A 13,283-nucleotide genomic window follows, 5' to 3' on the forward strand; every position below is an offset into this window, starting at 1 on the left:
CACATGCTCTACCACAATTTCTTTTTTTTGTGGGTAAGAAATATATTAACCAAAAAAATATGTATAAAATACGAGGGGCATACCCCAAAGAGATGTCATGTACAAAACATCATAAGAATAACTCATACTTATGAAATGTAAAATGTTACGAGTTATCCCACATCGGTTGGACAATTGTCAACCATTAGGTTCATATAGCCAAAACCCACCCATAACATGTAACAAGATGCTTTCTCAAACTTAGTGAGTTGGATTTTGACACCTTAATAGTTGGGTTTTGACCCAGTGAGTTTGTGGTTTCAGTCTATAATAATTGAGTTTTGGAGGAATAAAACCGTGCGGATCTAATGTATCTATGGGTGGATAACTCAAAGTGAACAGTATAATTGACATGTATGGACGTGTGAATTTCTGATATGATATCGGGGTATGGTTATGATCCTGATACATGTGGGTTATGGGCCCAATGAAACCCCAGCATTCAATACAAAACCAAGCTCCATAACAGGGAACTCGTGACTCAACAGCTCCTATACTAATGCTCTACCACAATTTAATTAGTTTTCATCTAAGTGGAATGAAAGAGTGTTTTGGTCTGTTCATTGTTACTTTTAACGTACCTAGACAAGCTAGCAAATATTAGACTAGACCCCTCCAAAGTCAAAACCAATCAAATTAATTAATAGACCCATAAGAGAAGAAACATCACACAAACCTGTAACTCTTGATTGCATTCCAAAAATGTGAATTTGAATCGACCATACATGCATGGACAAGGTAAGTCCAATGTGACACACAAAAGCATATTATTATTTAAGGTTATTGTCCATCTTGCTATAATTTGAAGAAATTAGGGAGAAGCCGAAGAATGAGATGAAAGAAAAGTTTTGGCCCTACCCACGTTAGATATTGTTCATACTTTGATCCCAAAACACGTGTGACTTTATCCTTCTAAAAGACACATAAAAAGTTATCATGTCGGGTCATGTTTATAAATCACATTATTTGGAGTTCACTAAACGATCTAGAATTTAACGCTTCTCGCCTCACCTAAGCAAAAGTAAGATGCACCACCAATACCATAACCATTGAATTATAATCATCTACTACACATACTATGATTAGAATCGGTAAACATGAATTTTATGGATTTTAATGTCAAGCATCCAAATGTTTTTTTTTTGTCACAATTATCCAAATGTTGAGATGGACGCACATGATTAATGTGAAAATTAGGAATCTCGCATGCTTCACATGATCTATATGAAATCGTTTGCGTCCGTCTTCATAATTGAGATAAATTCTTTTTAAAAAAAAAACATTCGAATCCGTATGTTGTTTGTGGATTGTACAACTTTGCTTGTGTCAAAAATCCTAGTCGAGGTATTCGTCAAGGGGATGCTATTTCTCCTTATTTATTTGTTCTCTGTATTGAGCGGCTGGGTCATATTATTAACAGAGCGGTTTCTCAAGGGGCTTGGGTGCCTATTAAACTTTCCAGACATGGCCCAAATCTTTCTCATTTATTTTTTGCGGATGACTTGGTGTTATTTGCCGAGGCTTCTATTGATCAAATGAATGTAGTCCAGGACTGTCTTAGAACTTTTTGTGCTGGTTCTGGGCAGAAGATTGGACTGGTTTAATCCTAGTCGAGGTATTCGTCAAGGGGATGCTATTTCTCCTTATTTATTTGTTCTCTGTATTGAGCGGCTGGGTCATATTATTAACAGAGCGGTTTCTCAAGGGGCTTGGGTGCCTATTAAACTTTCCAGACAGGGCCCAAATCTTTCTCATTTATTTTTTGCGGATGACTTGGTGTTATTTGCCGAGGCTTCTATTGATCAAATGAATGTAGTCCAGGACTGTCTTAGAACTTTCTGTGCTGGTTCTGAGCAGAAGGTTAGTCTTAAAAAATCACAGATTTTTGTTTCGAGGAATGTGGACCCTGGTGTTGCTTAGGAACTTGCCCAGATGTCAGGATTTACTCTCACGACTCATTTAGGGAGGTACTTGGGTACTCCTTCTATTCATGGCCGAGTAACAGTAGGGGACTATAATTATATTCTGGATCGTGTTTCCTCTCGATTGCAAGGTTGGAAAATGAAATATCTTTCTTTTGCGGGGCGAGCAGTGCTTGCTCAATCAGTCCTTACATCTATCCCATCGTATGTGATGCAAACGACCTTATTACCGAAGGGGGTGTGTATGAATATTGAAAGATTAGTGCGGAGGTTCCTGTGGGGAGGTAATGAGGAGCTGAGAAAGGTGAGTATTGTTAATTGGGAGAAGGTGACGAGACCGAAAGATGCAGGGGGCCTAGGGATTAAAAGAATGTGTCAAATGAACCATTCTTATCTTGCTAAGATATGATGGCGCCTTATTAATGAAAAGGATAGTCTTTGGGCCAAAGTGGTAAGTAACAAATACATTCATTCAGATGCTAGTCTGGACAAGTTACAGAGTAAAAATGGGGCTTCTAATCTTTGGCGTGGAGTGATTATAGCTATCCCTATTTTGACTAAGGGTATAAGGGCTATGGTGCGCAATGGGAAGGACACTCTTTTTTGGTTGGATGTTTGGATTGGAGATAGTCCTCTGTTTGATATATCTTTAAAGAATGTTAATATGGTGGATATGTACAGGCCGATTAGTCATTATTGGAGGAGAGGGGTTGGTTGGAACTGGCATACTCTTAAGGATTTCCTTCCTAGTCATATCGAACAAAAGTTGGCGGCTTTCATGCTATCAGAAGATGATGATGTTGTGGATAGTTTATGTTGAGGCAAGTCTTGTAGTGGCGAATTTTCAATCAAGACTGCATATGACATTGCTACAGGTTATGAGGGGGTCAATACAAATAAGATATGGAGCTCTATTTGGAAAATTGAGGCTCCTCAACGGGTCAAGGCCTTTATTTGGATGGTTAAACATCAACGATTGCTATGTAATTTAGAAAGGGTCCGAAGAGGATTTACTGATGTTCCTTTTTGCAAAAATTGTCCTGGTGAGATTGAAGATGTGGATCACTTATTTAGGAGGTGTCCTATGGCAGTGCATATTTGGAACTTATTAATGCCTCCTGTTGAAATCCATTGTCAAAACTTAATGGGTTTTCAAGATTGGCTTTCTTATAATTTGTGTAAGAATTCAGTTACTGACCTTGGGCTAGCTGGGACACTATGTTTGTCGTGACTATTTGGAGCATATGGAGGTGGTGAAATGACATGGTTTTTAATGATAAGGACTATTTGGTGGATTCTAAGCTCATGTGGATCAAGAGGTATTTGGCTGAAATCAAGCAAGCCTTTAGCCTTCATGCATCTGTTCTTGTACGTAAAGGCATGTATGGTTTGCAAATGATTGGGTGGTCTCCTCCTCCTCAAGGATGGGTGACCCTCAATACTGATAGGTGTAGTAAAGGTGAGCATGGTGCAGCTGGTGCTGGAGGTTTGCTAAGAGACTATCGCGGTGTATGGTTAAAAGGTTTTTTTGCTAATATTGGCAGTTGTGGATCGATAGAGGCCGAACTCTGGGCAGTGATTCATGGGCTTCGTCTAGCTTGGGAAGAGGGTTTTCGCCAAGTTATTTTGGAGACAGATTCCTATATGGTTGCGGATTGGCTAAATAAGCAGAGTGTTCCAAAGCTCTCTCTTTCCAATTTGATTAGTGTGTGCCGGAAGCTTGTTCATCAAGCTTGGGAGGTGAAAGCAATTCACGTGTATAGAGAAAGGAACCGGGTTGCTGATTTCCTTGCATCTGAGTCTCTCAACCATGGCAATGGGCTAACGATTCTTCAGCATCCTATTGTTGGCATTCAGGGTCTGCTTTGGGAGGATTTTATTGGAGTTGCTTGGCATAGGCGGGTATTGCAAGTAGAGATTTAATCATTTGGTTTGTTTGTGGGTATTCCCCCTCCCTAATATCAAAAAAAAAACTTGCCCAGAGGAGCAGAATCGGGCCGGGTTCGCGTCAGGCCGCCCTGGGCTGGGCCAAACTATTCCCAACTTGTTGATATTTTGCTTTTAGTTTCAACTGACTAAAGACACATTACTCAATGATCTCAAAAGTGTATTTTCTTTCTGGGCTTCACGTGCCAAGAAATTCCAAAATTCTAATGCGAAATATTAATTAAAAATTATTAATATTAGGACCCAAATTTTATTTTTTTTTGAGATTTTACACACACTACATAGCATACAGATGGGATAACAGTATAAAACATACCCCGGCCCAAATGGTACGAGGACGTGTGGTTAAACCCACCTATATACTACACAGCATACACACATATAATCGATGTGGTATTTTTGGAAAGAAGACAGGGAGGTCAAAGCCACACAGGCAACTCACAATAACACACACCTACTCTAGCCCGTAGGCAGTTTTTTTGGGATTTTACACACAAACACACTACATAGCACACAGATGGGACCAAAATTCTTTATCTTCACATGTAACAAAGCACGTGCTGGGGTTGTGGCTAACAGGATTGGTTTACGGGGAAGCGCACCGAAAGCAGGTGGTTTGGCGTTGACTGGAGCCACTCTCTGTGTTTGTTTTCGTCATTCCATTTTGAACACCCAAATGTGGGCCCCCAAGCCAGGGTGCGCCCGACCTGAGTTCTCCAATCACTGTGACCGGAACGGAACCACGTGAACTTTGTCCTCTCAGCGTGTACTCAGACTACAAAGTACAAACGAACAAAGATAAACCGTTGTACTTTTTACTTTTTTTTAAAGGAGTTAGAGCATCCACAGTAGAATCGCAATGGTGCTCTAAGGGCAACTGTCATAGTGCTTTCATTTACTGGGTCAACAAAAATATTGACCTAATCTTATCTCTATTACACAAAAAGTCAATCCAATCACGTCTTCCAATACATTCACATCAACAAAACATATTTCTCAATACAGTCACATCAGTAAAACATAAATTTCTATACATTATCCATTCTCACCCAACATGGAGGCCAACAATATTCAATACCTCCATGTTGTCCCCAACAAAACTACACCAAAATACAGAATCTTAATACAACCACATCAGCAAAACACGTCTCTCAATATAACTATATTAGCAAAACACATTTTCCAATACAACCACATCAACAAAAGACAACAACTTTGTTGACTCAACAACAACTTACCATTATAAGTGCCCTAATTGGTCCATTTACTTTGCTCTTTGAATCAAAAAGGTCCCTAGACTCTATTTTTCATCAAAAAAATCCTTGCACTTTACATAGTAATACAAGTGAGTCCTTTTATCAATCTCTCGTTAAAAAACGTTGATGTGATAGTTAAGTGTACTCTTTTTTTTTATATTTTTCATTTTCAATGTGACGTAAATGTGGACATAAAAAAAAATTGTACTTCATTGCAACATCAACATTTTTTAACGGGAGATTGACAAAAGGGCTCACTTGTATCACTCTTTAAAATGTAAGGGCTTTTTTGATCAAAAACAAATCTTAGGGGCTTTTTTGATCCAAAGAGCAAAATAGATGGGTCAATTCCGTACTTACCCTTTTAAAAAATGCATTGACTTGTAATTTTAGGCTTCATATAATATTTTGTACCAAAATAATATGAAAAAGACTAAATTTTATTTAAAATTAATTAAAAATTTCATCCGTGGAAAAAATCGCACAATTCTAAACCATCAAATGAAATATTATGCTCTTTTTATTATTCTTAGACGTCAAAGTTACTAGTTTAGACTTCATAAAAATATGGTACAAATAAAAATCTCAACAGCTACAGTAATGATAGGGACAAGATATAAAGTGAATTCATGGATTTTGCATATCCCACATGATGCATGTGAAATTATGTGCATACAACTCAATAACTGGGATAACTGTGATACTAATAGTTGGGATCGTTATCATTAATGTTGTTACAAGTCTCCACCTCATTAAACTAAATAATTAACTCCGTTAAACTCAAGTTTGTTTAGGACACCGTGTACTTTTTCAGGTGGGAATCACGTGAGTGACGGCACAGCTCGTTAGGGGAAAAACTGTTGTTGCCGCTACATAGATGACAGATGTCAAACTTCAGTACGGCCAACAAGGTGCGTGCCACTACAACTCCGTGAACGGTGACCAACTTGTTTGGCTCTCGTCACATACTTTCCATCACGTGCTCATGAAAAACGATACAGCATGCCGTTCATGCTTCACGATCCAATCACGTGCTTTTCACGACCTCTCTCTTCGCTTTTTTGCCTTCTCTTTTTGCTTTATGAAACGACAGTAGAACTGTGGGAGTAACAAAACTATATCCTGTCCGACTAGTCGAATTTATCCGACTCAAATTATATAAATAATTTTCTTTGAACCCTAACCTAAATTAGATTGTTGTCCAATTTATTTCTATACTTTAAATCAATATGAGTTTAGTCAATTAAGTACATTCGAAATTCAATCCAGATTAGGGTCGGTTGAACATGTAAATATTGTACAAACACGTGATGTTATCAGACCTATAATCGATTTTTTGTCATTCCTAAATGACAGTGTTTACACTACGCCACTAACCACCATGGATTTACTATTTTTTTTTTGTCAAACTTAATGGTCGCAACATCATTGATTAGAAATAACTCAAATAAGGTATTGTTAACGAATACTTTAAAGACAATAGTCAGAGATTAACGACAATATATCATGTATGATGATAATTCCACGGTCTAATTTTTTAAATTTAAAATAAATATTTCAATAGAATTTTTTGAAACAACTTTATGTTATTTATCCAACGCCTGCAGAAACGGATAGGCACGTGTCACGAGTGTGCATTGGGCCCAACCTTCGTGATAGACATCCAAAACGCGTGATGATTGATGCGTCACGCTAATTAAAAATCTTCCCTCCCGCGGGACTACATTTTTCACGTCAGAGATATCACGTGGGGTATAGCCAAAGCTAACCGCTAAATACTAGTGGACAGTACATTACACGCTCGTTAAGGTGTTTGGGGGTAACAATATTTTCTGATTTTCTTTTTCCCGGTGAATTTTAGAGTTAATGTTCTCGTGATTGTCGTCCTTGCACGGACACTTCCGTAATTTCTTACACAAAAATGATTGGGTGGCTTCTTTTGGTGGGCCCTACTAATGAGTTTATTCTACTCTGCAACAAGGCCCATTGAATGATCAGTGAGTCCTCCCTTCGAACTTGTATGAGTATATTACACGTGTTTGATCAATTTTAACGTTTGTCATTTTCAGCTTTCAAGTTGGCTTGGCTTCTACTCTATTTTAAGGGCCCATTTCCTTTGATTAAAGGCCACTTAAAAAAAAAAAAGAAAAAGAAGAAAATACCACTTAAATGGTCACAAAAGTTTCAAAGCTCAAAACCTCAACCTTATCAAAACATTTTTGGGTATGATAGGAAGAGGTTTTTTTTTTATTTATTTATTTACTTTTACACGACATGAATGATTGAACATTTATTAAGACTTGCATCGCATAGTATGATTAGGTGTAATCCACCGATACATATTGAATTAATTTCAATCAATAGGGTCATTTTACGAACAAAATCATGCGATTTTAAGTCTGAAAGAGACAATACATCGTCGAGTTATTTGAATAAGACTTATACAGTGCTTCATGAGTATCCAATTTATAAGAAGATTATTGGTTTTATGATCTTAAATTTTATCTTTTGATAAAACAAGTCCCTTGGGTTTGGATCCATCATCATATCAAACCTCGTTTTCTCTTTATTGTTAGACTTGTGTAAATGGGAATCGAATTCAAAACTTTTCGACTTTATACAATTTGGCTTGGAATAAATTTACCATTACACTATCACTAAAGTGATTCTATTTGAGTCTCTCTTTGTTTCTGTCAATTAAAAATTTAAAATCATAGAGCCTTGTTACTTTAGACAACTGTAACAAACCAAACTTTTTATCCATAAGTTACAGAACGATAATATAGATAGATGTCCCATCTTTGAAATCAACTATGTCGCGTTCATGAGTCACTCTACGCGTTTTCTATTGCCAAGTTATAGCAATACATGCGAAAATTGAAATAGGTATTTCTATTATTATTTCGACATAAAAAATAAAACCAATACACGATAATACTATAGACCCTAAAAATATGATCCCCAAAAGTTTCTCAAATATATATCGTATTAAAATAATTATTGATTAAAAATTCATATATATGACTCACTTTACAACCAATTTAGGATGTTCAAATGGCGAACTTGTATGATGGAAGATACAATATCAATCTTCATTGATATTTGAATATTCCATACTTTTTATATTATGGTTGCAAGACATGAAATATGATTTTTTTTCCCTTCAAAAACATGTTTATATTAGCCTATAAATAAACAATACCAAGTTATTTAAAATGATAAAATACATTACTAAAAATGAGTAACTTATCATCATTTATCAGAAATCCACACTCTCATACATATCAATTATAGTCTAGTTACTACATGTCAAAGCCAAACAACTCATTGGATCAATATCAAGCTACTATGGGTTAAAGTCTAACTCACTTGAGTTAGAAAAACACCTTGTTGATTAGTAAGGGAGGGGTTTGCCCATATATATCCTTCGGTCGGGGACATTCCCCACCAATGTAGGATATGTGATTTAACATTTTTATTGAAAACTCTATCTACTAAAGTAGGGTTTCTTTAACTACTCTAAATTAAATTTTTTTTTTTTCGAAACAGGGGTTTTGAGAGGGGTATGATTCGAACCCACAACCTAATGGGTGAGTGATCACTTGCATGCACTGTGATTGTCATTCAACCAACGGGTCACTTACACTCCAAATTAATCCCTAATTGACTTTTACATCTATAATTCCTAATCTAACTTGCCTTATCTCCATCTATTACAATCCATAGAATTTTTAAAAAAAAAAAAAAAAAAACAGGGACCCCCAATTTTAGGTGAAAAAAGATGTTTGAAGGTAAAAAACTAAAATATCTCAGTTAAAACAAAGATTCGGTGAATCTTAGGAAGATTATTATTCAAAGTCCTCACGAGTCACGACTTTGTAAGATCTCGTATTAATCTCCAATCTATGATTTTTTTTCATTAAATTAATAGCTTCTGAACAAACAAGCCTTAAACATTACGTCATTAAAAAAGAAAACAAATAAATTGTTTTCACAGGCGCTACATGTGCTTTAACTTATTGTCTCCTACAGTTGTCCATGAAAATCACGCAATCAATAGTGCCCTGTCTCCCTCTCTCTCACAAGATTTTCAGTTTTTTTCTTTAAAATCATCGAGGCAATTGATGTGTTTTGCGAGGGAACAGGTAATTCCCTTCTATAAGACTGTTATTTGGGCTTTCTCACCCAACATGAACCCAGTTTGCTTCCTGTAACTGGTGTCTCGTGTGTTTTTTTTACCTCCATTTCTCTTGTTTATTGGATTAATTTGAGTGTATTGTTTCTGGGTTTTCTTATTACTCCATTTTCGAGCTCCAAGATCTGATAATATTTTGGCTATTCTTGTTGGATTCGTTATTCGGTTTAATGCATTGGATTAAGCTGTGTAAGGAGATTTTTAGGGGAAGATTTGATCTGGGTTTTTGAAATTTGAAGAAATTAGTTTTGTGGGTTGAATTTCTTTGGGGTAATTTGGAGATGAAGATTGAAGTGGACAAGGACATGGTTGCTGCGGTTTTGGGAACACGAGCTTATGATTACTTGATTTCGAATCCAGTCTCTAACGAGAACCTCTTAATGACATTAAGAAGCGATGAGAATTTGCAGAACAAGCTCTCGGATCTCGTCGAGCGCCCCAACTCGTCCAATTTCAGCTGGAACTACGCGATTTTCTGGCAGATTTCGCGGTCCAAGTCTGGGGATTTGGTCCTGGGATGGGGAGATGGGTCTTGCAGGGAGCCCAAGGAAGGAGAACAATCACCGGACATGAGAACTCTGTGTCTCAGGGTTGATAGTGAAAATCAGCAGAAGATGAGGAAGAGGGTTCTTCATGAGCTTCATACATTATTTGGGGGTTCTGATGAAGAGAATTATGCTCTGGGACTGGACAGGGTCACCGATACTGAGATGTTGTTTTTGGCATCCATGTATTTCTGCTTCCCTCGTGGACAAGGCGGTCCGGGGAAGTGTTTTGCTTCAGGGAAGCATTTCTGGATCTATGATGCATTGAGATCAGGTACTGAGTATTGCCTGAGGTCATTTCTTGGCAAGTGCGCTGGTATCCAGACCATTGTATTCGTGCCAACGGATATTGGTGTGGTTGAATTGGGGTCGGTAAGATCTGTACCGGAAAACTCACAGCTGGTGCAGTCAATAAGGTCATCTTTCTCATCCAATCCATCACCACTAATTAGTGTTGATAGGCCAGTAGTTGCTGCTGTGCCAGGGATGAATGAAAAGAAGGATGTGAATTCCCAATTTTCCCATTTGGGGATGGCGGAGAGAAGGGACGGGGTTTCGAAGATTTTCGGGAAGGAGTTGAACAATTTAGCTCATTTTAATGCTGGCCATGTTCATCCCCAGTTTAGGGAGAAACTTGCAGTGAGAAAGATGGAGGAACGGCCTTCGTGGGACGCTTACCAAAATGGGAATAGGCTTGGAGTTTTGGCGACTCGAAATGGTCATCATGGCTCGAATTGGGCGCAGAGTTGCAGTGTCAAACAAGGGACTGCGGCAGATATCTATAAAACTCAAAGTTCTGTAAATAATCTACGAGACCTTGTTAATGGGGTTAGGGAAGATTTTCGGCTTAATAACTTCCAGTCACAGAAGCAGGGTCCATTGAATATTGATTTTTCAGGGGCTACTTCGAGGCCTTCTGTCATTTCTATGCAGGTTAGTGCAGAATCTGAGCATTCTGATGTTGAGGCTTCGTGCAAGAACGAGATGCCAGGCGCAGCTGATGATAGGAGACCCCGAAAACGTGGTAGGAAGCCTGGAAATGGAAGAGATGAACCACTTAACCACGTCGAGGCTGAAAGGCAGCGGAGAGAGAAGCTTAACCAACGGTTTTATGCATTGCGAGCTGTGGTGCCGAATATATCGAAGATGGACAAAGCTTCCTTGTTGGGAGATGCCATTGCTTACATCAATGAGCTTCAGGCAAAGCTCAAGGCCATGGAAGCAGAGAGGGAGAAACCAAATACTTGTTCTTTCGACGGAAATCCTAATGCAGAAAATCATTTGCGGCCTGCTGATGTTGATATTCAAGCTTCCCATGATGAGGTTACTGTAAGGGTGACCTGCCCTTTGGATTCACATCCTGCGTCCAGAGTCATCCAAGCATTGAAAGGCGTTCCGATCAGCGTGGTTGAGTCGAAAATCGCCACAGCTAACGATACTGTATTCCATACATTTGTAGTCAAGTCTCAAGGATCCGAGCACCTCACGAAGGAGATGTTGATCGCAGCAATTTCCCGCGATTCCAAATCCATTCAGCCGCTATAAACATCAATTGGGTAGCACAATGATCGCAATTCACCCAACTCCATAGAGGATAATTTCCTTCGAAGAACCTATTTGGACTCTTCTTCAGAGGTTTTGAATCCCATAAGCCAAGCATCCATTGTTGAAGAGTCTCAAACTCAGTTTCTTTAGCTTTTATAGGCACATGAAAAAGAGCAGAGAATGGATTCTGTTATCAAATTGTAGGCCATTCATTTTATGTTCTGCTTCTTTTAAAGTAGATTTTGAGGTCTCTCTCAACCTTGCCAGAAAGAATTTTGTGGGTGGAAAAATGAAGTTCAAAGAGGGAAACAAGAATTTCTCGATCACCCAGAAACAAAATTATAAAAGAAAGTAATGTTAGTGCGACTTGCTCGACCAAATGAAACTGCAGTGGTGGTGGAACTCATGCATTGAAAATGTTAAATATCCCACATCGTCGTCATCGGTTTTGTAGAGTAAAACCATGTGGTTTATAAAAATGGTCCAACTATATAATACAAGAGGCGCCTTTTAATGAAGGATAAAACCGTACATGTATTGGGCTTAGAGTGGTGGTTTATAAAAATGGTCCTACTATATAATACAAGAGGCGCCTTTTGATGAAGGATAAAACCGTACATGTATTGGGCTTAGAGCGGAGAGTGTCTCAAGTAGATTGGATTGAGTCAAATTATTTAAAAAAAAACACACATTTCCCATATAGTAAACACAAAGATTATGGGATTGTGAGTGCACCATGTGCAAACATTTGGGCTTAGTTTGTCATGGCTTGAGGGGGACCATGGATATAGCTGCTTTTGAAAATTCCATATCCAATTTCATGTCTCAATCACTACTTGTTTTGGACCTACATTTCATTTTATATATATTCATTATATGTATGGCTTCTTCAATTCCTTATATTGGCCTTTCATAGGCATGAAAGGACATCATGTTTAAGGGCACTAAAGGCATGTATGTCACGTTCAAATTAAAATGGTAAACTATGGAGTGTGGATCGAAGACAAGGAAATTTAGGGTTTTCATGCTTCAATTTAAAGTGTTGACCTCATTATAGTCAATGTCAATGCATGGTTTGGCTTTGTTGGTTTTGTTTTTTTTTTTGAAATACCGTTGAGAAATATGTTTCTCATTGAAATCGAACCTTGAGCACACATATGTTTAATCAAGTCGATTGCTAACCGAACCACCTCTTTTTGAGAGATATTTGTACAATTTGAAGCCATTAAGATGTATGTTTGTTAAGCACCTTTTTTAAAAGTATTAGTCTCTAATTAGGGTTTGACTTTGGCAATGAAAGAGAACGTAATATTCTTCAAAACAAGTAGTATTGGGGTCGTTCCGGATTAATTGAAGGCAAAACGAGTATTAAAAATTGTTATGGCGATTTGCCCGCAAACTCGGAACTACAGGCCCGCACGCACTGAAATTAGTAGACATGCAATTATCATTTCTTGAGTTTGGAGGGCTACACAAACCATTTAATGATTGTGGAATTATACATTATTCTCTCATAAGCTAGATTTTACAGGTTTAGACAAACTTTTATTTATGCACTTTAAAAATGGCTGGTTTCCATGATTTTCACCATAAAATGTCAAGTTTAGAGGGTTAGGCTTATTTTCTTGTGAATTTGGGGGTGGAATTGGCTACTTATTCTTCAATTTTCCTACTTGTGGCACTCAATTGCCGAGATGTTGTTACAATGGTGGCTAGACCAGAAGTCCCAAAGCAAAACCAAAAGGCTTCCTCCAGGCCCATTTCCTATAACCTCCTCCAGTTGGGCCAACTATTCATATATGGGCCGCTTGTCTACCTCCTGCTAGGCAAAATC

At 38.0% G+C, this 13,283-nt stretch overlaps 1 protein-coding gene across 1 annotated transcript; it reads left to right on the forward strand.

Moving 5' to 3' along the window:
* Positions 1-9,181: 9,181 nt before the first annotated feature.
* Positions 9,182-11,815, forward strand: LOC119984207 (transcription factor MTB1-like). The gene has a single exon (XM_038828045.1). The coding sequence runs from the start codon at positions 9,641-9,643 to the stop codon at positions 11,447-11,449; it is 1,809 nt and encodes a 602-aa protein (XP_038683973.1). The 5' UTR covers positions 9,182-9,640; the 3' UTR covers positions 11,450-11,815.
* Positions 11,816-13,283: the final 1,468 nt, after the last annotated feature.

This window comes from Tripterygium wilfordii, chromosome 18 (genome assembly GCF_013401445.1).
Source record: "Tripterygium wilfordii isolate XIE 37 chromosome 18, ASM1340144v1, whole genome shotgun sequence".
NCBI lineage: Eukaryota > Viridiplantae > Streptophyta > Magnoliopsida > Celastrales > Celastraceae > Tripterygium > Tripterygium wilfordii.

Excerpts from the sequence above, each read along its gene's own strand:
- LOC119984207 (XM_038828045.1), top strand. The coding sequence starts at position 9,641 with ATGAAGATTGAAGTGGACAAGGACATGGTTGCTGCGGTTTTGGGAACA.